General features: G+C 41.6%; 1 protein-coding gene across 1 annotated transcript in view; it reads left to right on the plus strand.

Annotated features, from left to right (window-relative positions):
* The window catches only part of SYNE2 (spectrin repeat containing nuclear envelope protein 2), a 288966-nt gene that overhangs the window by 179503 nt on the left and 81646 nt on the right, over positions 1 to 27817 (plus strand). The window contains exons 59-68 of the mRNA XM_036246314.1: positions 1018 to 1203; positions 3872 to 3994; positions 5030 to 5212; positions 8417 to 8548; positions 11802 to 12005; positions 12855 to 12929; positions 14377 to 14487; positions 18938 to 19054; positions 23373 to 23603; positions 27129 to 27311. Coding sequence (XP_036102207.1) covers positions 1018 to 1203; positions 3872 to 3994; positions 5030 to 5212; positions 8417 to 8548; positions 11802 to 12005; positions 12855 to 12929; positions 14377 to 14487; positions 18938 to 19054; positions 23373 to 23603; positions 27129 to 27311 — 1545 coding nt within the window. The remainder of the gene's footprint in view (positions 1 to 1017; positions 1204 to 3871; positions 3995 to 5029; positions 5213 to 8416; positions 8549 to 11801; positions 12006 to 12854; positions 12930 to 14376; positions 14488 to 18937; positions 19055 to 23372; positions 23604 to 27128; positions 27312 to 27817) is intronic.

A 27817-nucleotide genomic window follows, 5' to 3' on the forward strand; every position in this document is an offset into this window, starting at 1 on the left:
GAACATAAAGTATCTGTTTGTTTATTTTTGTCTATTTAAACTTTCTCTCAGCAGTGTTTTGTAGTCTTCACTGTGCATGTCTTGCTTATAAATTGTTCAGTTTATCCCTAAGTAATTAATGTTTTTGATACTATTGTAAATAGTATTATTAGTAAATAGCATTAGTTTTAAGTTTTGTTTTGCTTAAAGTTTTCTCCTTCTAGGATTTTGAATAAGGCCAATATAAAATTGTAAGTAAGCTGATAAATTTGAGAGGTTTATAACTAGAATTCTAGTTGCATAAGTACATTTATTTTTTCATATCAGTTATTTTTAATGGAATTACCTACTGGAAATGTTCATCCTACATTAGCAGGTTGGACATTTCCAGTAGGTGGCTGAGATATTTTGAAATCTTAAGTTTGAAAGTTAATACATTATAGTCATTGAAAGAAAATTGAGGAATGTCTAAGTAGTTCTAAAAATGGATGTTTTTCACTTCTATTTGGTTATATCAGATTCAAGTCTTTTAGTATCAAGTTGTTCAAGTTGACTCAAGCTGTAGGGGCTACTGACGGAGTCAGTGGCCCCTGAGGTGTGGCCCACAGAGGCCCTGACACGAGGACAGGGGCAAGTCACGGGAGCGCCCTTTATTTCTCGTGCCCACTTCATTTACCTGCTTCTCTCAAACTCACCTGCCCAAAATTACAATTCCCACCAATCAGAAAGAGCCCGAATGGCTTTCTTGGCTCCAGTTCCACTTTCCAGAGGGGTAGACTGCTGGTTGGTGTTCCGGGTCCTGTTCGCGATGGCTGGAGGAGCAGGGCTGTGGTAGCAGAGGCTGCTGCAAGCCCACCCAAATCGGCAGACGCCCTGGAGTCATCCCCTGCCGCCAACAGTAGTGTCCAGTGTTTTATTAGGAATCGGAAAGTGACCAGGAGTTGGATATGTTGAGAAAAGTGTACTTTTTCTCTGATTTGAATTTTAATAAACTTTCAGTATCTTAATGTCCCCCCCGCCTTGTTTCCTATTATCTAGATGGCTTTGGAAGATTCAGAACAGAAACATAATCTTTTACATTCAGTTTTCACGGATCTAGAAGATTTGTCAATAATTTTCGAAACAGATGATTTAGCACAGTCCATACAGGAGCTTAGTCGTCAAGTAGCAGCTTTACAACAAAACATCATGGAAAGCCTCCCACAGATCCAGCGAATGGCTGATGTAAGTGGGCACTATGAAGATGTGATCTCTTATCTTTAATTTATATTTCATTTAGTAAATTAGAATTATACTGCTAATCAACAACTAATTATAGAAAGACGTTGATCTGGTACTGTTTATTTTTCATTTATGTTCATATTTCTTGAATTATTTTTTACTTGACTTTGCAACCCATAATACAACTACAACAAAAAACCATTTCCCCATTCTCAGTCCAGGAGTGGACTAAAGGGAAGAATCCTGCCCTGGCCGATTTGGCTCGGCGGTTAGAGCATCGGCCTGTGCACTGAAGGGTTGTGAGTTTGATTTAAGGTCAAGGGCAAGCACTTCAGGGGCAGGTTCGATCCCTGGCCCCAGTTGGAGTTGTGTGGGAGGCAACTAATCAATGTGTCTCTCACATTGATGTTTCTCTCTCTCTCTCTCTCTCTCCTCCCTCCCCCCCACCTCCTTCCCACTCTATATGAAAGTCAATGTAGAAATGTCCTTGGGTAAGAATTACAAAATAAATACTGGGAAAAATCCTGATCAAATAAGCTCTATGTTTTCTCTTTTTCAGAGAGGAGATATTGTTGATTTAAAAGCACAGCTTAGCAAAGAGGCAATTAAAACAGATAGCCTTCCAAGTCTTCACCAATAGCAAATATTTATTGAGGGTCTGCTGTATGCCAGCCAATGGATTTTTAAAATAATTTTACTTATTTTAGCTTGAAATGTGCAGTATTTATTTAAGGATTGGGTACCATGGCAAAAGCAGTTCTGGTTAGTCTTAATTATTTACCTTTACCTTCTTAGTTACATTCCCTACACCACTCTTACGTAGCTTCAGGGAATAATAATCATTAAATATTCTTGGTTAGTGATGCTTATTCCAAAGTTTTTAAATGCTTCTACAATTTTTGATGGAAACTATTCTAAAACACTGTATGCTTTCATATACCTTTTTCAACATAAAGTGTAGAAAATAATTTCAATATCATTGAACTTTTTCTTATAATTTGGATATATCACTTGTAAAGTTACTGTACTTACTGCTTTACTTGTTTACAGTTATGTTTGTCCTGCTTGGCCAGTGTGGCTCAATGGATTGAGCGTTGTCCTTTGGACTGAGAAGTCCTGGTTCAATTGCTGGTCAGGGTACATGCCTGGGTTGCCGGCTTGATCCCCAGTAGGGGGCTTGCAGGAGGCAGCTGATCAATGTTTCTCTCTCACATCAATGTTTCTATCTCTGTCTCCTTTCCTCTCTCAAAAAAATCCATATAGTTATGTTTGTCCTACATTGAATGGCTCTAAGCTGCTGTAGTTTGAAACCCTCAGTCTCTTTCTGTATAGTGATATCTGTCCCCTTCATTAACTGAACCTTTTTGTTGCTACAGTGTATCAGTCTTGAGATCTAAGAGAAAGGCCTAAAGGCCTCTTACAGTGTGAATGGACTTCAGTATGTAGCCTTAATGGCACACATTGCGGCATTTTCACAAGGTTCTTGGCCAGATTCCAGAGGTTGACATTGATGAGAGAATAACCACTGAACAAATGATTTATTGTTTAAATTAATCTGAGCAAGTTATAAAGTAGTTGAGTGACTACTTTGCATGGCAATAAGCGCATTAGGGTATTGGCAGGAAAATCCTGTCCATTTTCCAGCTCCTTGTCTGTGTGTGTTTCCCAAGGGTGACTTTATCATTTTACTTAAAGTCATCAGAATTTTTTAGATGCTAGACCCACTTGTATTCAAATGTTTAAACACATTCCAAAGATAATTCTAAAGTGATTGTAGATCATTGTGAATTTACAGCTCAGCCGGTGTGGCTCAGTGGTTGAATGGCGACCTATGCACCAAGAGGGTTACTGGTTCGATTCCCGGCCAGGACACATGCCCTGGTTGTGGGCCCAATCCCCATTGCGGGGCATGCAGGAGGCGGCCAATTGATGTTTTCTCTCACTGATGTTTCTGTCTCTCTCTCTCCCTCTCCCTTCCTCTCTCTCTCAAATCAATAAAGAAAAAATTAATTCAGATGTATACTACAGATGGTCCCCAATTTACAATGGTTTCACTTAAGATTTTTTTGATTATGAAATGCATTCAGTAGAAACAATACTTCAGGTTTTGAATTTTTATCTTTTCCCAGCTAGCAATATATGATAAGATATTCTATTGTGATGCTGGACCATGGCAGTGACCGCCCGTCTCAGTTAGCAACCCTACAGTGTATTCATTATGTCAGATGATTTTGCCCAACTGAAGGCTCAAATAGGTGTTCTGAGCACGTTTAAGGCTCAGTTATGATGTTTAGTAGGTTAGGTGTATTAAGTGCATTTTTGACTTTCCCATTTACAGTGGGTTTATCAGGATGTAACCTCATCCTAGGTCAAGAAGCATCTGTACTTTTGTTCTCACAGTATAAGTAATTGAAAATTGGCTTTATGAGGACCTTTAACTCAATAATGTGTAAGCAATGCTTTGTAGTGTGGTGTGTTATTAATAGAATAACATTTTTTATCAGAAACGATCAACATGATCTGAGTAGCACTTGTTTAGTTTTTAAGAGCTGTATAAATGGCAAACATATTTTGGTTAAATATCAGAATAGAATGAATGGCAATAAATTGTCTTATAGATTATTAACATACAGCATATACTGCATGAGCGTTTTTGTTTCTGAAACTCTAGGATGTGGTTGCTATTGAAACTGAAATAAAATCAATGGAGAAAAGAGTTTCAAAAATCAAAGCTATCCTATTATCAAAAGAAATATTTGATTTTTCACCTGAAGAACATCTTAAGCATGGAGAGGTAAGCTTGGATTCATTATTTAAAGTATTTTTCTCATACTACTAACTATGCTTACTTTTAGATGTGTAATAATACGATGTAATAAACAGTATTTAATCTTGCAAGAGTAAAGCACAATAAAGTTGAAAGAGATATTATGACTGTAAATATCATGTTTTAAATCATATAGTACTATCTATATAAAGACAGTTTTCCTATAGGTTATTTTTTCATTTACTTTCTTCCAACAACTTCGAAGTTTAGAAGTTTTGCCTTCAAGTCAAATCTAGTTGTTTAATAGTCCAAGAGCTTGAGGCTCTGAGTCCGGAGAACTGAGTCCCAGCCCCAGCTGAGCTGCTTACTGGCGCTGTGACTTTGAGCTGTTGGTTAGCATTTCCTGGATTGTCTTTCATGTCTGCATATTGGCCTTGCAGAGATCATGTTGGACAATTGTAATGTATAAAGAGGCCCTAGCACTAAATAGGACACAGATGTTGATTCTTCCCAGTGGTTAGCAGCATGTGCTTTGGGGTCGAGCGGCCTAGGTTCTCATCCCAGCCCCGCTTTTTACAATCTGACCTCACCTCGGTCTTCTGACTTCTGTGAACCCAATTTCCTCACCTGTGAAATGGAAGTTCTGATACCTAATTCAATAAGGTTTTTTTTGAGAACCTCCCCTGTGGGAAGTCCCGTGCTAGGTGCGGCTGCTACAAAAGACGCAGTACCTGCTGTTACATAGCTCACCTCCTGGTGACAGTACACAAAGCAAAACACAGTTCTCCGGGGTGGGGGTAGGGTGGGGAGCAGGAAAGGGTTATCTAAGTGCATAAATTAGTGCTAGGAGGTTACCCTTACCCAGGCATTTTTTTCCTGAGAATTTTAACTACCAATCATAAGTGATACAATAATCCTTTTTCAGTCTGAGCTAAGGAAATGTTTTAAAAATCAAAACTATAGATTAGAGCCTAAATTATGCACTATTATAATTTTAAATAATTAGATTTAACAGTGGACATTTTTTTCACTTGTGAACCATGCTTATCTGATATAATCAAGGTCATACTTGAAAATATACATCCTATGAAGAAAACCATTGCTGAAATAATGTCTTACCAAGTGGAACTGAGGTTACCCCAGACAGGAATGAAACCTCTGCCTGTGTTTCAGCGGACAAATCAGCTTTTACAAGATATTAAACTGTTGGAAAATGTGACTCAGGAACAAAATGAGTTATTAAAGGTGAGTTGTTTATGAGGACAGCCAACTTATTGGATGACAATATTCAGCAAAATATTTTTGTTTCAGTGGTTGGGTAGATCAGATTCCCATGACAATAAGATGCTGCCTGTGTTTCTTCTCTTTGGTCTCTTCCAGTACTGTGTCCAGGAAGTGGCATTTGATATCAGAGTGTAGATCTTCTTGTCACAGGGGGCTAAGGTTGTTTCTCAGTTCTTACCTTGTTCTGGTTGGAGACATTAAGGCATAGCTATGGTCTGTTTAACTCCATTCTCGTTATTGCAGACCTACACAAGTAAATGCCGTGGGACGAGGTTCAAACTTGAACAGAGTATTTGCAATCCCATGAGGCCGACAGACTCAGACAGTAATCCTACCCTTAATGATCTCTTTTTGTATCTCACTTTCATATTAATCATCTCATTTTGTTCTCAAACATTGGATACAATAAGAGTAGGCACTTTACCTCCTTACTTTTACCTAGGAGGAGTCTAGTGTCAGAAGGTAGATGGCTCGGTAAAAGAACACTGAGTTAACTTTTGTTGAGATTCATTTATGTACAAATAAGATAAGAATTTGAGTTTCTAGATTTTGGCCTCTTCTTTTAACTGATAACCTCTTTTAGTCTTTCCCCAGATTTTTTTTTGTCTTTTTTTCCTTAACATTTTGTTTGATTTCCAGTCTCAAGTCAGGCGTCATCAATAGATAGAAATTGCATTTCACTTTGGTTTGTATTCCTCAATCAACATCCACTCTCACAAAGAACAGAAAGTTGCTGCCCTGGCTGGTTTTTCCCAGTGGTTAGAGCCTTGGCCTGCTGACGGAAGGGTTGAGGGTTCGATTCCCGGTCAAGGGCATGTACTTGGGCTGCAGGTTTGATCTCCAGCCCTGGTCTGGGTTGTTTGGGAGGCAACCAGTCAATGTGTGTCTCTCATATCGATGTTTCTCTGTCTCTCTCTCTCTCTCTCTCTCTCTCTCTCTCTCTCTCCCCCCTCCTCCCTCCCTCCCTCCCTCCCTCCCTCCTTCCCTCTCCCCCTCCCTTCTTCCCTTCCTCCCTCCCTCTCTCCCTCCCTCTCTCCCTCTCCCTCTCCCTCCCTCCCTCCCACTCCATCTAAAAATCAATGGAAAAATATCCTCAAGTGAGGGTTAACGACAACAAAAAAGTTGCTCAAGAGCCTTAAATTCCACAGACTTTTCAGCCCTCTTGGTAGAACCCCCTGCTTGCATTTCCAGATGGGTCAGGGTAGAAGAAACGTTTTGTTTCCCCTTTTTCAGAGCTACCACCTGATCATAGGAAGAAAACTATTTCTTTCTCCCTCTTAAATTTCATTCACATTTAGATGGCCACTCTGTTCTCCTGAGATTTTGAGGACACTGTAATCTCTGGTTTGAGTCTTAACTCACATAGTCTCTGGCCTGGCTACTGATCTGACATTATTTCCTAACACCCACTGGGAGAAAAAAATCTGGCCTCAGTGTACTAATTTTTAATAATATAAAGAGAGGAAAAGAGAAAGATGTAAGATTTGATATATAATTTTTAATTTTTTTGTTTTATTTTGGTCTCCTGGCCAGGAAAAGAAAATAACAGTCCTAACTATGCTCAAAAGTGACTTCTTTAGAAGATGAAAGGGGGGCCTTGGCTGGTCTCGCTCAGCAGTCAGAGCATCAACCTCAGACTGAGGGGTCAAAGGGTCGATTCCCGGTCAAGGGCACTTACCTGGGTTGCAGGTTGAATACCTGGCCCCTGTCAGGGTTGTGCGGGAGGCAACCGATCGACCTCATATCAATGTTTCTCGCTCTGTGTGTGTGTGTCTCTCTTCCCCTCCTTCCCACTCTCTCTTAAAAAAAAAAAAAATCAATGAAAAATATATCCTCGGTTGAGGATTAACACTATCAACAAAAAACGATGAAAGGGGAGAATAGAAGACAAAGTAATATTTTATGCCAAGTTAGATATCAAACTGTACTGCTACAATTTTCCATCTTATTGTGTTGGTGGAAATCAGATGTCATCTCATATAATTCAAAGCTAAGTAAACCAGTGGTCACGAAAGCATTAGAATACGGTACGTTTATTTTAATTCCTCATTTAGATATTGGAGGTACCATTGTTGTGGAAAGACAGATTACTTTTGGGAGGGGTAACGGGATGTTGCTCATTATGGAGGACTGGGGAACAGGTGTGTACAGGGAACATAGTTATTCATTTCCAGCCTGCAGCTAAAAGTATGGTTAAATATTAAAGAAAATACAAGGAAGAATTCTGTGTTGGCCAGAAACTTTGTAGTTTAAAAGACATTTTGCTTCATTGTGAAGCATACCAAGGACATATCTAGACTTCTTTTGAAGTCCATTTCTCTATTTCATCATGCTTTGATCAGATCACTTGGTCCAGAAATAGCTTCGAGCTCCACTGCTCGCTTAACACTGATTCCACGTATCGTTCTGGTTAGTGTTGCTTTATTCTTCCAACTCAGACTGCTCTCGAACCCTCAGTTTTTTACTCATAAAATGTACAGTACTAATCCCAGTGAATACCAGGTGAGGATGTGGCTGGAATGGGAAAATTTGTCATGTCTCAAATTAAGTTCTCTTCTTACTCTGATTCAGTGATGTCACCCTTTTGTGGAAAGCCCCACATAGAAAATGTTTTTAAATGTATTTATAAAACTTAGCAATTTTATTTAAAAAGTGTTTTTTTTTCTTTATTGATTTTAGAGAGAGAGATAGAAACATTGATGAGAGAACACTGACTGGCCCCTCCTGCATGCCCCACACTGGGGATCGGGCCCACAACCTGGGCATGTGTCCTGACTGGGAATCAAACTGGAGACCTCTTGGTGCATGGTTCGATGCTCAACCACTGAGCCACACCGGCCGGACAAACTTAGTAACTTAATATTAACCTGCCATAAAATGCTTCCCAGAATAAGCCCACTAGACTGGAGCAAGGGTGTGTCTAGTTAGACCTCTACTCCAAACACTGCACAAGGTGCCCGGGCATCCAGTAGAGCAAGAAGATCCGGTGCCAGATTTGCCAGTGTTGCCCTCTGTGTAGGCTGCCATTTCCTACTGAAATCTATGTGGGTGCATATTTGCTGTAATTGGTTGGAACTTGTGTTGGGGCTGGACATTGGAAGCAGCCCATTGATCTGTTAATTAGATATGACAAAGATTCTTCTTTTGGGGGGGTTTATTTTATAGATAGTCATAAAACAGACTAATGAATGCGACGAGGAAATAGAAAATTTGAAACAGATCCTAAATACGTATTCAACTGAGCTGTCCCGTGGAGGTATGTCACCAGCCCAAGCTGCCACTGTGCCACAGGTGAAGGTATGTTTCTTTCATTCATTCATTCTGCAGCCCAGCAGTTCGCGCAACGGTCACTTACTAAGCTGGTGGTGTCTAGAAGCTTGTGTGATGGTATAGTCTATTCTATTCCCTACTTTTTTTTTCTAATTGAAGGTATTCTATGAGTGTATTTACTTTCCGTTCCTATTTTATAAAATATGTGACCATAATTATGGTAATAGAAGGCCCTTCACGTTCTCATCCTCAGCTTGGTGCAAATTGGTCTGAATTTGCTCTGGGACAGAAGCTCATGTAACACAGGATATGTGGACAGCCTGACTTTCTGCTGGCTTTCTGGGATGGGGGTCATGCAGTGTGGGCTGGCCTTAGAGGCACGGACCCTGGGCGCTGCTGTAATGAAGAGCTCCCTATGCTATACAGTCTCTCCGTGTGCCATAACTCAGAGTGTCAGGTGACCCAGTTACAGTGGTGGCATGTAAATCCTCTACTGCTTGGAGTTTTGTGCTTTTTTTTTTAAGGTTTTTGATTTTGAATCAGAACAACTATAAAGAAAAAACCTTTTACAGCAAGGATTATAGAGAGCTGCTTTTTCTCCAGCCATTAAGTTCAGGCAATTGCTCTGGTATTCAAAGCCAGGTTACACCGCGTATTAGCTGTGAGTCCTAGGGCAAGTTACTTAACCTGAGGGGTGAAGTACAGAGGAATCCAATGGACTCAATAAGGCAGACTGAATAATCAGGAATCAATATTCTGAAATGTCAGATTTCTGTTTATATTAAAAGATTTAAGGAACCCTCCCAAAGAGCTTTAATTGATATAAATTGTATCTACCAATAGCAGAAGAAATTAAAACACAGAAATGTAAAAATATTTTAGTTTATTTTAAAATGACAATAGTAAACCCAATACATGTTAATAGAAACAACATAGTTTTGTGGAATAAATTGTATTTTCCAAAAAGAAAAGATAGTGAGAAGTGAGACACTGTTTCACAATTTTGCAAATCTCTTTCCTGTCTGGCTCCCCAGGTTCCCATCGGCTGCTGCAGTCTGTCTGCTAAGCTGCGTAGTTTTGTTTCAAGTGTGTGAAACAGGCTAACCCCTCAAGACATGTACATAGAAAAGGGACTGTTTAATGACCCTTCTGAATAATTGTAGATAGTCTTTGAAACCATACTAAACTCCAACAGGTAGAAGTTACACATTCAGAATCGGAAGCCACGCCAATGAACTTTTCAAAGCTGGTCTGTAGGTTTCCAGCTGTGAGCATGCAAAACAGAGTTTATTCTTGTATTATTACTTATTAATTATTGCATTATTTTCCATTCAAACAACTGTGAACCTACCTTTGCCCCACCCTTCCTTTGCATGGACCTTTTCACCATGTGTGACTTGATGACATCCCACTTGGTCATTTGGAAAATGTTGTTTCACTAGTTACGCAGCCTCTCCTAATGTTTACATACTTCAGTAATTGATATTAACAATTTTGCAGTTTTTAACATCGATCTTTTTAGGAAAATCTTTTAGTATCTATCTATCTATCTATCTATCTATCTACCTACCTACCTACCTACCTACCTACCTACAGTTGGCCAGCTGTTTCTTTCAAGTAAAAATAGTGTTCTATGAAAAAACATATCTGCAGTTCCGCTTGAAACTCAAGTGCTTTTCCTCAACCCTCATACTCCGGTATGTGGCTGAGTGCCCTAAGCATGCTTACCACTCTGTCACACAGAATAGAAAAAATACGTTCTTTATCAAGGATATTCTTAAGTGAAACTGGCTTTTATATATATATATATATATTATTATAAGTACATGACAGTGAAGAATTTAATAACTACTAAAATAGTTCCTTAAAAAAATCAAGTTGTTGCCGCCCGATTCGTACAAGATGCCAGAAGTTTTATCCACCATTGCTTTTGCGGTGAAAACTCACACACTGAGAAATGTCAACACAGTAAAGAAGGCAAATCACTTCTCAGTATTATTATAACGATGACCCTGGCCTCTTGAGTGTCCGTGGGGGCCAGCTGAGGTGGCTCTGTTCCTCCAAGTGTCTGTCGTTCTGGTGGCTGTGGTATTACTTTCGCTGGTAGGCACTATTCCTGCGCAGCTTAGTGTTCACGCATATTTAGTTCAGTCGTCATTACAAAGTGATCACAGGAAGTTTAACTTCGGACAGAAGGAAGGTGTTGGTGTTGGAGTCGGTGCAGTGGGGGGGGGGGGCATGGGGGCCCGTGTCAGGAAGTCCAGGTCTGCTCTGTCACCAGCTGCAGCTCCGGAAAAATCACCTCCTTTCTCTGGACCTCAGAATTCTCACTTACAGGAGCAGACATGGTACGTTTCTCTGTCCATAAAATAATGAATGATTCTATAACTATCTGTAGGATGGGTGGATGGAACAAGGGAATGAGGAACAAATGAATAGGGGTCTAAGGACTCCATAGGGAACAAAATTCGCGTGCGTGAAGGTTTGCTAAACAGCAGGATGTCTCTGATGCAGCGCTTACTGCAAAGAGCAATGCCTTTCCGGGGGCTAGAGAGGAGGATGCCAGGCTAGAAGACACCTGCTGTTTCTTCCAAATCTATAATTCTGTAATCCCCATAGACAGACGGGGGCATCTGCATTCTACCGTGTATGAGAAGTTTTATTCCCACACAGCCATCATGCAAAGTTTTCAAGTACTGTTATAAAGCTTAGAATCATCGGCCTTTCATTCCCATAGCAAGTTACACTTCACGGTACCTTTGTTTACGTGTTCCCATTTGATAGGAAGCTTTGGCCATGGTAAAATCTGAATGAATTCAGAAATATTAAAGAAGGCTTTAAAAGCAATAGTAAAAGTGTGAGATTTCTTACCTTGTTTTCCAGTGGTTCCCAAATGATAGTATGCTCTTGGATCTCCCGGGTGCTTGTTAAAGTGCATATTCCCAGGCCCTGACCCCGTGGATTGTGGCCAGTCAGTCCCTGTGGCTACTAGGGCCGTGGCTACCAACCATGGGCATACATCACAGTTACCTATGGAGCTTACCCCCAGAGATTGACTGGCACGGTCAAGGTGAGGCCAGGGCATTCTATAAGGAAGCTTGTAAACCCTCCACTGGGAAACACAGCAGGATGCAGAACTATACTGTTCCAGAGAGCAGCTCCTGACTGCGAACCAGCAGCACAGACAAACCTTCATCGCGTGAACCCACCGAAGCAGCCTCCTGCAGGCACGTCAAGGCCTCAGACGTCCTAAAGCGATGCAAACATTGTCTCTGCACAGGGAGAGATCGAAGGTGTTGAAAAGCAGATTGTGAGTCTGAACCAGAAAAAAGAAGACCTGTTGGTGGACTTAAAGGCTGCTGTACTAAACCTTCACCGGCATTTACAACAAAAACAGCAAGAATTAGAAAAAGAAAAGGAAATGCTGTCAGCAGGAGCATCAGAAGAGGATGGAGTGGCCGAGAGGGATGTTTCTGAGCGGAAGGTGGGTATGACTTTTGTTAATGTCGGCCCCACAGTCCAATAAGAGCTTTAGGTGGGTAGTATTTTTCTCCTGAAAAATGTATGGCATCTGTGTCCATGGCCAAGAGTAAAGAAATTTTAAAAAGGGAACTCCTCTCCTGAAGGTGGTTCACTAGTGAATGTCATTCTTCAGGGTGTGTCTGTACTGGGACTCAACAGAATTCTTATGCCTGAGTTTCCTAAGGAGCTGCTTCTGAAATTTCACAGGCAGGTGGGTGGGAGCCACCCTTTGAAAACCTTCTTACTGAGAACAGCCCATTACAGACTCCCAAAATGAGTCCAGCACCTCTCTGAGCCCACTCTGCATCCAGGTCAGGGAAGCACACTTTTGAATTGTTTGATAAGGAGCCACACGAAAAGGATATAAGATTTGACTGAGTCATGATAATGGGCTGGATGAGCTGAAGTTGCCAGACCCAGAGGGCTACTCGTGTAGGCGGTCATCTTGGAGAAAGTGAATAAAATATTAGCTACATAAAAATGCAGCCCTGCCCTGGCCGGTTTGGCTCAGCGGTTAGAGCGTCCACCTGCGGTCCGGAGAGACCGGGTTTGGTTTCCGCTAAGGGCATGTACCTCGGTTGCAATTTGTCCCCGGCCCTGGTTGGTCGTGCGGGTGGCAGCCACTCGATGTGTCCCTTTCACATCGATGTTTCCCTCTCTCTCCCTTCTTCTCTCTCCCTCCCACTCTGTCTGTACAAAAAATGGAAAAATGTCCTCGGGTGAGGATAAAAAAAAAAAAAATGCAGCCCAGCCTGGCCCCGGTGATGCGGAGTGGCAGCTTGGCAGTGCGTGTCTGTGTTGTGCCTTTCAGTTGGACAGAAGAGGCTCCATGTCCTTCCTGCCAGCAGTCGAGGAAGAGGCGGAGGAGAGCTCCCTGAAGAGTCAAGTAAGGAGAACAGTTTCCTCGTTAAATTGTGTGAGAACTGAAACCTTCTACAAGGAGGTCAATGGGAAGATCTTGAAATGAGTGAGAACGTAAAGATTTTTTTAAATTAATGCCTTTATTTTATAAGGAGGATAGAAGTAGTTCTTCTTTGTTATTAACATTGTTTAAGTGCCTCTAATCCTACTTCCCACCCGCGTGGGATAAATGTTGGCGTAAAGGAGACGATGAGGTTCTTTGTCCTTTCCTGACTTCCGAGTACTTTCTCTGAAGTTTCGAGAGTGTGCTGTTTGGTTGGCACTCCTGCTGTGCTTTTTAGAACTTCGGTTTTTCATATTTGAATTACTTTTTTAGTCTAAAACAGCAGTGCCAAGGACACGAGATGTGTTAGCAACTAATACAAATCCTTACTATTTCATTAGAATTAGTTGAATGAGACATTTACAGTGCTCTTTCCTGATACTGATTTCCATTTCGTGCTTTTAAAAACTGAAGTTATAATGGGTCTTGTGCCAAAAGGAAGAAAATTATAGCAATTTATAGTTTTGTCTCAAACGTGACCACCAGTCATTCTTTCTGTTCATTTTATAGAATAGCAAACAGCTCCACTGTCACACAGAACCACCTGCTGTCCTCTGGTGTGTCTCTAGGACCTGGTGGTGCTGAGCTCAGGTTTACCATGCTCTGACCACCAGACAGCTTTGTAGTCTGAGTACACCCTTCTCTGCAGAAAGGGTTGTGAGAATTGAGGGGGACCAGGGGCCAAGAAAAGAGTACATGTCAGTGTGATTCTAATTTGAGCCCTGTATTTACCTTTGAGTTGTATGTTTATGACATTCTCTGTTTCTGTTTGACAACAACAGCAAAAATACACTTTCATCAGGCTGTTCTATTAAAATGAGCATTCCAGCCTCCATTTACCAAAGCAGATTAAATTCCTAAAGCAGTTTTAGAGATCCCCTTTGTGTGATGTGAGCCGACTCCCAACTTTTTTTTTTTTGTTAATCCTCACCTGAGGATATGGTTTTATTGATTTTTTTAGAGAGAGAGGAAGGGAGAGAGAAACATCAGTGTGAGAGAGAAATATCAATCGCTTGCCTTCCCATATGTACCACGACCAGGGATCGAACCTGCAACCTAGGTGTGTGTCCTGACTGGGAATTGAACCAGCACCTTTTGGTGCATGGGATGACGCTCCAGCCACCTGAGCCACCTGCCAGGGCTGACTTCTAACTTTTCAAAGTGCTTTGTAGGCTACAGGAAGAGCAACCCTGTTTGGAGATGTATGGTTTAGTTAGCCAAAGAAAGATGAAAATAGGGAGCAAGTGGAATTAAGAGCTGCAGTTACGCTGCCTGGGAAGCTGTGTTTTGTGTGAAAGGGATGAGTAGGATGCTGGTTATGATGGCAGAAAATCGCTTCCCTCTGCTGATCCGTGGATTACTGTGTTAGAACGGAGACAAGAAAACAAAGCCATCTTCTGGGTCTTGGACTTTACTCTGGAAGCATGACAAGGACATGGAGGAAGATACAGCGTCCTCGTCCTCTGGAACGATCATTCAGGTAATACTGGCCCTCACACGTGTGTGGGAAGGGGGATTGGGATGATAAGGGTTAGTAAGTCAAGGAGAAGAATTTCTTATTTGAAAGAATGCTTAGGAAAGAAACCTGCTTGGGCTGGAAATTTTGAAAGCTTCTCACCATTACCTCTCCACAAATGCAAAGACAGCCGAGTACTTCCTTACCATTTATTTGCGTTTCTGTTTTGCACTCAGTGATAATTTTTCCGAGGAAAACTCAATATGTGACAATCCAGACAGACAAAATAGATAACTCAGAGGAGCACCTTAAAAGCTCACCATAGTGTTTCGGAGCATTTAACACACCTCTCTTTTGGGAGTAGTTGTGGGAAAGTTCTCTGCATAATCCTCTGTTTGAACAAAGTGGTATATAAGAGAAATGAATTAATAAGTTTTTTGTTGCTAATGACCTTCTGAATCTTCTCCAATCTCTCAAAACAGAAGGCAAATGCCCTCACTTTAGAAAATCATAAGCTGATGTGAACATGATGCTTTTCCCTTGCTCCTGAAACATGTCTTTATCCTTCTGACCCATGCACCTGCCCACCCCTGCCTCCTGCTCAGCTCCAGCCCTTCCCGCCAGTCCTCTCATTTCACTGGCCCTGGGCTCTGCTTGTACCGCATCTCCAGTCTCTGTTTTTGGCCAGGGTCCTCCCCTCTCTACCTCAGAAGAATTCAGTTTTCCCTTTCCTCACAAGATCCTTTTTTCATGCCCCTACCCTCCAGATAAGCCGAGTGTCCCAGAGCCCAGACTTGTAGAAGCTGCTTTGTATCCCTGCAGGGCCCTTCTCTACATCTGCCTGTAGACTTCCCGCCTGTCCACCAAGGCCCATCTCAGTGTCCACCTCCACGAAACCCTGACTCTTCCCCGTTGTTTGCCCGTAGTGTTCTGCGCCTCAGTTATGACCTGCCACGTTTTTATGCATACACTTGACATGGTTTCATAAATGGCAAGAACTCTTTTCGTGTCTTGTACTGTGCTCAGTTGATACTTTAGTGCATTGACTTTCTTGATCTTGCTTCCCAGGTCCATCACTGTGCTTCTTCTCATTTATGGCTAATTGTCTTTACCTGATGCTCCTCACCCTTGGCCCCTTTTGTAATCAAGTTTTTACTCCTGGCGATATTTAAATTGCCATTGACTTTTGGAGCATCGATTTATGCCCTTTTATTAATCCTAATCCTTACTGATCTCTCCAGCATCAGACATTATCAACTACCTCTTCTTGAAATGCAGTGGTCTTTGGACTTTCCTAATTCTGCACTTTCTTGTCTCACCTACCTGCAGCCCCTCCTCCACGTCCTTTTGCCCCATCCCTGTGATGGTAGGCATCCCCCAATGTTTCATCCTCTTCCTTCTCTTTTATAGCAACCCCTCCGCCGCCCATTGATTTAGTAGTCACTTCTATGTCAGGGACTCCCAAATCAAGTATCTAGTCTTGACTTTTCCCTTAACTCTGTTTCATATTTCTATATTACTGATAGATTTCTCTTTTTGTTATCTAAATTTTTTTTGTTAATCCTCACCTGAGGATACTTTTTTCATTGATTTTTAGATAGAGGGGGAGAGCCCTGGCCGGTTTGGCTCAGCAGTTAGAGCATCAGCCTGCGGTCCAGAGAGACCCGGGTTCGGTTCCCGCTGAGGGCATGTACCTCGGTTGCAGTTTGTCCCCGGCCCTGGTTGGGGTTGTGTGGGTGGCAGCCACTCGATGTGTCTCTCTCATGTTGATGCTTCTCTCTCTCTCTCTCTCTCCCTCTTTCTCTCCCCCTCTATCTGAAAATAAATGCAAAAATAAAAAAAATAGATGGGGAGAGAGAGAAAGAGAGACATTGTTGTGAGAGAGACACATCGATTGATTGCTTCCTGCACGACCCTAAATAGGGCAAGGGATCAAACCTGCAATGTGTCCTCGACCAGAAATTGAACCTGTGATCCTTTAGGTCCACAGACCGACACTGAGCCCAGCCAGGTCAGATTTCTCTTTTTGGATATATTTTGTCATCTCAAACATATTTTTACCGTTTCCTTCAAACTTGTTCTTCCTCCTAATTTCTCGGTGTCTGTCTTTTTTTCGATCCTCACTCAAGGATATATATATTTTTTGCATTAATCTTCAGTTAGAGCTGGAGGGAGAGAGGAAGGAAGAGAGAGAGAAACATTGACGTGAGAAAGACACATCAATTGGTTGCCACCCGCACAACCTCAACTGGGCCGGGGATGAACCACAACTGAGGTACATGCCCTTGTTCAGACTCAAACCTGGGACAAGTTTCAGAGTCGTCTTAGATACCTCATTTCTCTTGCCTTTCTTGTCTTATCAATGGTCAAGTGATATCCAGTCAGTCTGGACATCTTCTCCCATTATTTTTGCCACTGTCGTATTCCAGGCAATTATTACTTCTGTAGCCTTTTGGAGTAACTTCTCATTGGGTTACAGCCTCCAGTCATTTTTTCTAATCTGTCTTACACATGGCTTTGTACGGATGGCTTTTCATGAAACCACTGACAATCTGCAGGCTTTCGTGATTCTGATTGTGTACTGAGTAAAATGCAGACTTCTTACCCTGGCAGTCCAGACTTTTCATGATTCCCACCTACCTTTCCAGTTTCCCCTGTAGTTAAAAGTTCAGCCAAGGTAGCTAAACCCAACTTTACTTTAGTTCTTGGTCCATCTTTCTAATAGCAGGTACTGTTTTCAGTACAAGGAACTGAAAAGTAACATTCTGTTATGAAATTCTGAATGCTTTATACTATATGTTATTGTTTAATAATGGCAAGCATGAGTGAGGTAGATTATATTCCCACTTTAAAGATGAGGTAAATGATACAAAAAAAAGAGAAAGAAACAAGAGAAAAGAAAAAAAAGATGAAGTAAATGAGACTCAGTATCTAGGTTCACTTGTCCAAGATCATACAACCTTTAAGTAGAGCAATCAGATTGGTTGAGACAATATCCGTACTTTTCCCACCCCATTATATTAATTATTTGTGTATATGACATTTTCCTATTTTTCAGCCGTGGTTAGTCTAGTAAGTGGAGGTGCTGGATCAAAGTATACGTCCATCTAAAATGTGACACACATCCAACTGTCCTCTAGAAAGACCCAGTTTTACTCCCACCTGGAGTGCACAGAATTGAATATTTTTCATCTTAGCCAGATTTAGTTAGTAGTTTAAATTAAATTTATATTCTAGGAGTGTTGCATATCTGTTTAAGTGCTTATTGGCTTTTATATTCTTTTGTGAATTGTTTATTTTTGCCATTTGACTGGTTTTCTGTGGAGGGGCTGATGCTTCCCTATTTGATGTATAGGAGTTATTAATATATTAGGGATATTACTACTTTGAAAGTTGTTATCCAGATCTCTTATTTCTCTTTCAGCATAGATTTTTAGTGTGCACTATTATTATTATTTTACTTTATTATTATTTTTAATCCTCATTTTCCATTGATTTTTTTCAGACAGAGCGGGAGGGAAAGAGAGAGAGAAAGACAGAGGAACATCGATGTGAGAGAGACACATTGACTGGTTGCATCCCACACAACCCAACCAGGGCCGGGAATCGAACCTGCAACCAAGGCACGTACCCTTGACTGGAATTGAACCTGCAACTCTCCAGTCTGTGGGTCAACGCTCTAACCGCTGAGCCAAACCAGCCAGGGCTATTTTTGTTGTTAATACTAACATTCATTCCTTTATTGTCATGCTTTAAAAGTCCTTCCCCATTCCTATATTAGAAAAAGATTCAGCCCTGGCCGGTTTGGCTCAGCGGTTAGAGCGTCGGCCTGCGGTCCTGAGAGACCCAGGTTCGGTTCCCACTAAGGGCACGTACCTCGGTTGCAGTTTGTCCCCGGCCCTGGTCGGTTGTGCGGGTGGCAGCCACTCGATGTGTTCCTTTCACGTCGATGTTTCTCTCTCTCTCTGTTCCTCTCTCTCCCTCCCACTCTACCTGAACAAAAAATGGAAAAATGTCCTCGGGTGAGGATAAAAAAAAAAAAAAGTCCTGAGAAAAAGATTCACTCATATTTTCTTCAAGATTTTTTATGATATAACTTTTACATTAAATTGTTCAAAGTGAGAAAAAGATCTAGTTAATATTTTTCATGAAATGCCTGGGTAGTTCTTCCCAAGTTTAACAAATTCACCTTTTCTCCCATTAGTTGAAATGTAGCCTTTATCATATAATTTAATTTTCATAATCACCTAAATACATAATTCTCTGGATTCCTTATGTGCTCCTCATAAACTAGAGGACAAACCTGAAGAAGGTGATTTTTTTTTTCCTAATGAACAAACTTTTTCTGAATGCACCTGACTTCTCTGGACATTTCTACAAGCAGGTGATTTGTGAAATGAGCAGGTGCGGGAAGAATGAGTTGCATGGCCATAGAACAGGACCTTTTCTGGACCTCTGATGCTTTTCTTCACAGGAGACGGCTGGGAAAATTAGCACGTGTGATAGCTCCATGGCACAGGTCCTTGCACCAGACTCACTAAACACGGAGCAAGGCTCAGCGTTTTCTTTGCGCCCCAACCAAACAGAAGGGGTAAGTCCCTGTTGGTAACAAGCCAGAGCTCACGTACCTGAGCTCCTAGAGACGGCAAGCTTTCTATGTTTTACAATGCCGCGTATTTCAAGCCCAAAGTTCTTTGTGAACCTTAACATCTTCGTATGTGTTGTCAAGTGGAAGAACCGGAAGATTTGCCAGCAGATGTTCACATGACACTCACCATTTGTCAGAGTGAACTCGTCTCTCCACTAACCACTACTTCTTTTTTCTGTGGTTACTACTTATGGGGGCAGTGAAAGTGGAGGGGAGTTAATATTGATTAACAAATGCCCATTATGTAAGAGGCACTTATATTTGCTGTTTAATCCTCAGATTAAATAAGGTAGATTAATACCTGCCATAAGTTTACAAATGAGGAAGTCAAAATTCAGGGATTAAGAGTCTGGCTGGTAAGTGGAGGAATAAGGAGTCCAACCCAGAATATTACAGTCGGCTTTACTGATTTGAATATTTAGTACTGAAAGATGTGAAACCAAGATAGGTTTGGCCTCACACAATAAAACACCACCAGCCTGTTCCAGCAGCAAGTCTAGTGTCTGTGCAGCATGACCAGGCAATTGTGCATTTTATAAAAAGAGCACATATGCCCAGCTGGTGTGGCTCACTGGTTGAGCGTCAACCCATGCATCAAGAGTTCACCGGTTTGATTCCTGGTCAGGACACAGGCCCAGGTTGTGGGCCCAATCCCCAGTGGGGGGCATGCAGGAGGCAGGCAGTCGATGTTCTCTCTCATCAGTGTTTCTGTCTCTCTCTTCCTCTCTCTTCCTTTCTCTCTAATATCAATAAAGAAAAAAACTTTTTTAATTAAAAAAAAGCACATATGTGTATATGTGTGGCAGGGGGAGATATGCATATGTTTTTTAGAATTAACTGTGAAATATTTAGTAAATTTAAAGGGTTGGCAATTTGGCATAAAATATGCACAGCTACGGCCAGAAAATGAGCTTATATTTTAAATGGATCCTGTTACTTAGATTAGTGATGTGTTGATGCAGGAATCGAGCCGTATGACCTTCATGAGAGGCTAACTTGGATCCCCCTAGAAGGTGGGCTAAATTATGTCAAGAATGTGTCCTTGTAGACTCTAAGGCATCATGAAATCAGGGATTAAATTTTGGTTCTACTTACTAGTTGGGTGGCCATAGGCAATTTTTATAACCTCTCTCAGCCTTAGTTTCCTCATGTGTCCATCAGGAATGATAATGAGCTCGTGGTGTGTGACGCTCAGGTGGTCTGTGCGTCACACTGAGCACGATCATGGCTCATCATAATCCAATGGAGGGTTAGGTATTATGACTTTACAGTCATGCTATAGGGGTGATGTGATTCTGTCACAAATACTGTGATGATACTTTTTTAGCCCCCCAAGATGTGTAATGATAAAACATTCATTTAAATAATGTCTGTTTTTAGAATTTGGGGCTATCATTTAGCAGGGGAGCTATTGTGGAAAAAACTGTGGACTCAGACTTAAAAGATTGCAGAGCTGTGTGACCTTGGGCAAGTACCTAGTGTCTGGGCCTGAGCTCCTCAGAAGCCATGTGGTGATGGAGGAGGTGTGTGACTGGTAAAACGTTAAATGCACTTGGGTTTCTTTGTCTATAAAAAGAGGCGGATAAGCTGATTACTGGCCAGTTCCCCAGGGCACCTTCAGCTGTTAATGTTCTATGGTTGCACATACTCTTTTTCTCTTCTGTTTACCTTTGTATTTTTTGTCAGGTTCAAATAACTAGCAAATAAAGCCCAGCTTAGTTATGGAGCTTCCTGTTTCTTCATTAATTCAGTGAATTAGTAAGAAAGCAAAGAAACTAAATCTTGTTTTAAAAAGGTGTGTGGCGTATGGTGGGTACTCAAATAATATATATTTTTATTGATTTTAGAGAGAGGAAGGGAGAAGAGAGAGATAGAAACATCCATGAGAGAGAACATCGACTGGCTGCCTCCTGTATGCCCCTCACTGGGGATTGGGCCCACAACCTGGGCATGTGCCCTGACCAGGAATCAAACTGGCAATTTCTTGGTGCATGGGTCGATGCCCAACCATCCAGGTGTGAAATAATATATATATATATTTTTTTTTTTTTAATAAAGTTTTTTATTCCTTTTTGCTTTTTTTTTTTAATCCTCACCTGAGGATATTTTTGCATTTATCTTCAGATAGAGAAGGAGGGGAAGAGAGAGAAAGAGAAACATCAATGTGAGAGACATATTGGTTGCCACCCATACGACCCCATCAGGGGATGAGGATAAACTGCAATCGAGGTACGCATGTCCTTAGCAGAAACCAAACCCAAGACTCTTCAGTTCACCGGCCAACACTCTAACCTCTAAGTCGAACTAGCCAGAGCTGAAATAATATTTTTAAATAAATAAGGAAGGTGGATGATAAATCTGTTATACAGATATATTAATATTAATAGATTGTTATCTCAGGTAACTAAAAAAAGGATTCCATAATCTTTGCCACTAAGACAAAAGCCCTATCTGAACTCTACGAAACAATCAGATGACTAGAAATTGGTGTCTGGCAGCAAAATCACACAACTGTTGCTTTTTTTTTCTTCTTTATTGGTTTTAGAGAGAGAGGAATGGAGAGGGAGAGAGAGACAGAAACATTGATGAGAGAGAACATTGATTGGCTGCCTCGTGCATGCCCCCCACTGGGGATCGGGCCCACAACCTGGGCTTGTGCCCTGACCGGAAGTCAAACTGGCCACCTCTGGTGCATGGGTTAATGCTCAACTACTGAGCCACACCAGCCGGGCACAGCTGTTGCTTTTTTAAAATGAAGATTGAAAAAGAAATTTAAAATAGGTAAAGCCATGTATAAAGCTAAGTATGCGTGAACTGCAGAAAAAACAAGGGAACACTTTCTTAAGAAGGTGATTCTTGAACAAAATATTGATGAGAACTGGGGAAGAGTAGCGTTTAGGTAGGAAGAGCGAATGTGACATTTATAGATGGTCACGGGGAACAAGTATAACCCAGAGACACTCTCGCCAACACAGCTTTCGTGACGCTCATTGGTATGTAAGAAAATGAGTGGCATTGTCGTACACTGCGTGTTTCTGTTACCACTTGCCAGTTTTGTTTATTTCAGTGGTACTAAAAGTTCTATGTTTAAACAAAATCCCTCAAACATTGGGAAATGTGCATTTGAGTTGACTTAGGGTGTACGTTTGTCAGTAACTCCCATTAGAAGTTTGTCATTTGGCCAAAACCGTGCTTTATTAGATGCTCGTGTGTAGTTAGCAAAGTCTTATATAGAAAACACTGTATTTCATCATAAACGTAATGAGATACATATTGATCAATAATTTTGTAGAGCAAAACACAAATCCTTATTCCTAAAGGAAATTTTTCAGAAGGGTTGATATACTCTTTCAGTATTTTGGAAAAGGATGTGGGAAGCAAATATAGTTTTACGTCAGATCATGTTTTACCTCCAAATTGAAAATATCTATTATGGGATTATTAGAATTTTTTCATCTGTTATCTAGAAGAAATTTTTCTGCTGGATTAAGAGCAACCTTGTTGTTTCAGTATGAAAAGAAAACCTCAAACTTTTTTATACTCTACTACAAGCAGCTGGTTCTTAACTCAGTAACATTTGAGTTGAGGTGAAAATTAGTTTTAGGGGTTCCCTCTGAAGGGTAGGAGGAAACTTTCCAGATAACCTCACTGAAGCTTATTACTAGACTCAAGCTATTTTTAATAGATATGTAGATGAGTAACATCATGTATGTTAGGGGGTAAAAAAACAAAACAAAAATATTTTATAATCTAACTACCTGAGAAGATATTAAAAGGCTGTGTACATTTTCTTGTTTGCCAGTCGGTGTGTAAAGATCTTTTTGTTTGACTAGAGCGCACAGCAATGTAAGCATTGCGCAATCATGTCTCACACAACTTTAAATACTGGCCAGTTCGCTGAAGTGTGTCAGACACACACCCCCACATGCACACCCTCTCACAACACTCACCTGTCTCCTGGGGCTGCCGCTGAATGCACTGGGAGTCTGTTTGCGTCCTCTGTGGTCGGGAACACTGTACCTGTATACCTGCGGATCGGCTGCTTGGAAACCTGGGGCGCCAGGTCACGTGATTGTTGCTATGAGTGTGGAGGTGCAGTTTTCTTTTCTTTCTGTGTGTGTGTGTGTGTGTGTGTGTGTATGTGTGTTTCTATTCTTTTAACTGGGGAGATGCTGCAAGTTCACAGGTCTTTGTGAGCCCAAATCTGAAAACTTTGGACTTCTGACTTTTCACTACTGGATTATCTGTGGATTTATCTTAGGGTGCCACACCTCCTATCAAGGCTACAGCCCTGGGCTTTTCTGCCGAGCAAGGAGCTTTTCATTCCACTGTGGAGAAACCTAGACCTGAGCCTGCTGAAGTCCTCCATGCCTGCAAGACCCAGGTGGCCGAGCTGGAGCTGTGGGTGCACCAAGCCAGCATGGCATTTGAGCCGGAAACATTAAACGCAGACATGCAGCAGGTGGTGGAACAGCAGCTGGTAGGGTGCCAGGTAAGGCTGATGGGTCGGAGTTCAGGGCTTGCCTCTTCACCAATCGCCTGGTCTCTTGGCCAGTTTCTCTTAAAGCAACAGTGTGCTTCTGTTACTCTGACCACTGCATTTATCGTGGCCTCAACTTTCTGTTCTCAGGGTAATTATTTGAAATGACTCATGTAAAACAGAGTATTTGGGAAACAATAATAGTGGATAAGAGTTCAGAATCTAGAGTCTCCATCCAGGTCTGTCACATTAACTGTGAATTTGAGGAAGTGAATTTCTCACCTCATTTTCTTCATAAGCAGGTGTCTTAGGACTTTGCCGAGATTACATGAGCTGTAAAAACCATGTCGGGGGTGTAAAGGATAAAATGGTGTTTAATAAATGCTGTTATTTTTATTCGGGATAGTAAGTTCTTTGAAATTGTATTCATCAGAAATGAAACCGAAAATCCTGATTTGCAAGATTGCAGATACAGCATAAAAGGGCTTTGCCGCCCTTTTACTATGACTACTCCTGCTGTTCCCTGGGAGGGGCAGGAATAGAAACTTCCTTGCCTTTAGTCACTTTGAGTAACATGTGCAGGCTCAGCCTAAAGGTAGGGAATCCCTATATCTGTAGCCCTCCGGGGAGGGATCAGAATGGCAGTTTCACAGCAGCATAGTCAAGGGTCCCAACAGCTGAGACGCCTTCCCCAACAGTGCTGAGACCAGCCTTGGACCACCGTCTCTGCCTGATTGGCGCATTTGTGTGCTGCAGTGGTCCCCAAGGATAAGGACATCCTCTCAAAGTACCCCATATCACTGGCCCACTCATAGGGAGCTTTTCCCACTATAAAGCCTATAAGGGGGTGGTGGATAACACACCCCAGCTCCAAGTCAGACACACTTCCTTTTTTCATTCAGGCCCACAGTCTTACAACATCCAGTGCCTGCCTAGCAGGGGACCCAGTTAGGCAGGCTGACCTCCTTCCCTGGATGGCTATGCACCTCTGACCCTAATAGTCAGCTCTCAGGGGTGGGTTCACCCAAATACTGTCACTGCCACCGTGCCTGTTTGAGGAGGTGTGAAAGTCTGCACTTGACTTTAGCCAAAAGGCTGAGTGATGAGGTATGGGAGTCTAGAAAAGACCATGCTACAGCACAGAACAGCGCCGTGCTAAACTGAACCTGTGGCTTTGCACATGCCGAGGACCAGCCTCTTGAGGTCATCCAGGGTCAATTTGCCAATTGATTGTCCTGCTGACTGGGCGGACCTCATACTAATTCCTTGATTATCACTGAAATTCCTGCTTGGACCACTTGTGAGTTCAAGGATTTGGGGGCTGTTCAAGGAAAAGATAAGACCACAAGGTGGCGGTAGCACACTAGGAGCTTTATTTGGGCAGGATCTTGGTGGACTGGGACGTCCCTCACCGCAGGAGACCGTGGGCTTAGAGGCATGGAATGGAGGTAGGGCCAGCACCAGGAAGGGGAAGAGGACAAGGACTCTCGGTGGGTGGGAATCCAGAGGAGTCGTGTGTGTCTAGGTAATTGCTGAGAACTCTGAAGGGCAGCACAGCTGAGGTCTTTATTATTATTATTATTATTATTATTATGTGTTAATCCTCACTTAAGGATATTTTTCCATTGATTTTCAGATAGAGTGGAAGGGAGGGAGGGAGGGAGAGAGAGAGAGAAACATCAACGTGAGAGAGACGTCGATTGGTTGCCTTTGCTCTAAGAGCTGAGCCAACCAGCCAGGGCGAGGCTGGGGTCTCTTAGAGCCCCGAGTCTGTCTGACCCATGGCTAGCCAGTGTGGGCTCTAGCTTTGTATTGGCACCAGTGGGATGTGAGGTAGTGGTCCTGGCCTGCTGTGAACAATTAAACAACATAGGGACCATCTTTGGCTTATTTACCTAACACCATGGCACATATAGTTTAATATTGAAACATACAAAGCCTCTCAGTGGTCTGTAAAAATGCTAAGTTCTCAGTGGGAAAATGTCCAGAGGACAGGTGCAAACAGACTAGTCAAGAAAAATTATGTATTAGGTAATTTGAGAAGAAATGTTCAGCCTTGATTATTAAAAACGGGTGAATCAAAACAGCCGTTGTCTGGTTCCTACATCACATTGGCAAATATTATATCATCCCGGAAAACTCTGGGGAAATTATTGGTTCAGTGTTTTGGGAGGTCAGCTGTCAGCACATAAAATGATCATCTTCTTTGACCGTTACTTTAAATTTATCCTCTGAAAATAACCCAAAAAGGAGAAAAATGTTTATGGCAGTATTAATTACGAGAGTGAAGAACTGGAAATAGGTTAAAGGCTTAACAGTATTCCTATTGTTAAGTGAATCATGGAATATCAACTTGTAACTGTTAAAACTGGAATCATGAAGCATATGTATGTAGACACATGAAAAAGTAGATAGAAAATAGCTAAGTGGAAAAACCGAGTGCAAAATTATGTTACACTGTTGTTTACAGCCGCTCTAAAATCTGAGTACATATTATTTAAGCTTAGAAGAGTCTATGTAGGATACAAGTAGTTTGCTTGGATGGAGGAGTTATAAGGCATACTATTTGAACATTTGTTTTAAGGTTAGAGTTTTTCCTTAACTTTCTCTCAAAGAACTAAACTTGTTCATAGTCACGCACTGAGTTTTTAGCACAGATGATGCCAGTGCTGGGGGGTGCGTTCGAGGGCTCCCACTGCACTTGTGTGCCCAGCCAGTTGGCATGACTGTTTGGGCTCTGGAGCCCCAGAACAGGGCAAACTTGATCTGTCCAGGGGGAATACAATGACAGTGACTAATCGGGAAACTTATTTCATCCAGCTGAGTTATTTTTAGACCCATGTGTAAGTTGGCCAGTTGTATCAATGACTTAGTGTTTTAGTTCCAAATTATTTCCTCTGTGGTCTTCTGATATTTTGTAAGCTTATTTGGCTTGAGAAAGAAAAGAAAAAAGAGTTCTGTGGAATTCTATTTTTAAATTACTACTCAACACTTGCATTGCAACAGAAAGAGGTTAGGAAGGTGGGGAAAAAAATAATAGTTGGCACAGACTATGTATCAAGCACTGGCCAAAGTACATGGATTTAACTCTCACTCGTCAAAGTGACCCCAGGAGGTACATTCTGTTATTATCCCCATTTTACAGATGATTAGAGGTACACTCATACAATGTGAGGTGCCTGAGTTTACCTGGCTACTGAGTCTCAGGGTTGGGATGTGAACCAGGTAGTCTAGTTCCAGTGTCTGTGTTCTTAACCACTATGTTGTGCTGGGTACATTCAGCTGTGTTTTCTAAAGTGATTGTAGAATCACTTATTTTAGAGAATGACAGCTGCAGTTTGGGATTGGTTTGGTTGCACCCCTGTTGAGAAGCACAGAAATTATGTGGAAGTTTTTTTTCCTCCCACAAGGTCCCTTCCAACCTGTGTTTCTGGGACTTCTTATACATTTAGATAGAGAAAGTGAATCTAACTGATATTGGAATATACACTCTTTCAAGACCAAAACTTGGAATAATGACATTATTTTCTTTCCTAGGCTATGCTAACAGAGATTGAGCACAAGGTTGCCTCTCTGTTGGAGAATTGCAAAGATCAGGGCTTGGGAGATAGTGGAGCCACTCAACAGGAAGCCGAAACACTTGCCTTGAAACTGAAAACTGTGAGGTGCAATTTGGAGAAAGTCCAGCTTATGCTTCAGGAGAAATACAATGAGGACCAGGTAAAATATGCCTGTGTATAGACATGTATGCAGATATACGATTACAGTAGTCCCATCAGAAGGATCCCGGGGTGTAGATGCTGAAAAGCTACAGAGGAATTACACTAAGAAAGAAAGAATTGAGCCTCTTCAAACTGTAAAGGACAGTTGCACTGCCTTTTGTTACCGGTTTCATTTCGCTGTGCACTTTTCATATCTAGATTGTTCTTAGTGATGGCATGGGTTTGGTTTGGGTTGGTTTGATTGGCTTGATCCTTGTAGGCAATGAGGTCTGGTGTAAGCCTTCTTCATAAAAGAAGGATGCATTTTAAAGGCATTTTGTGACTCTAATGGACTGGAAAACAAGGCCTTTATAGAAAAGATTAGCATTTGACATCAGAAACACAAAACTGTTTCTAGGGTACTTTTGTTATTCATTTACAAATAGTTACATGTACTGATCACACTATCATATAGTTAAGGTGTTCTTGTGACTTAAAAGCATTCTGTGTTTATAAATACAAATG

This window comes from Molossus molossus, unplaced genomic scaffold (genome assembly GCF_014108415.1).
Source record: "Molossus molossus isolate mMolMol1 unplaced genomic scaffold, mMolMol1.p scaffold_m16_p_1, whole genome shotgun sequence".
In the NCBI taxonomy this organism is placed as follows: Eukaryota; Metazoa; Chordata; class Mammalia; order Chiroptera; family Molossidae; genus Molossus; species Molossus molossus.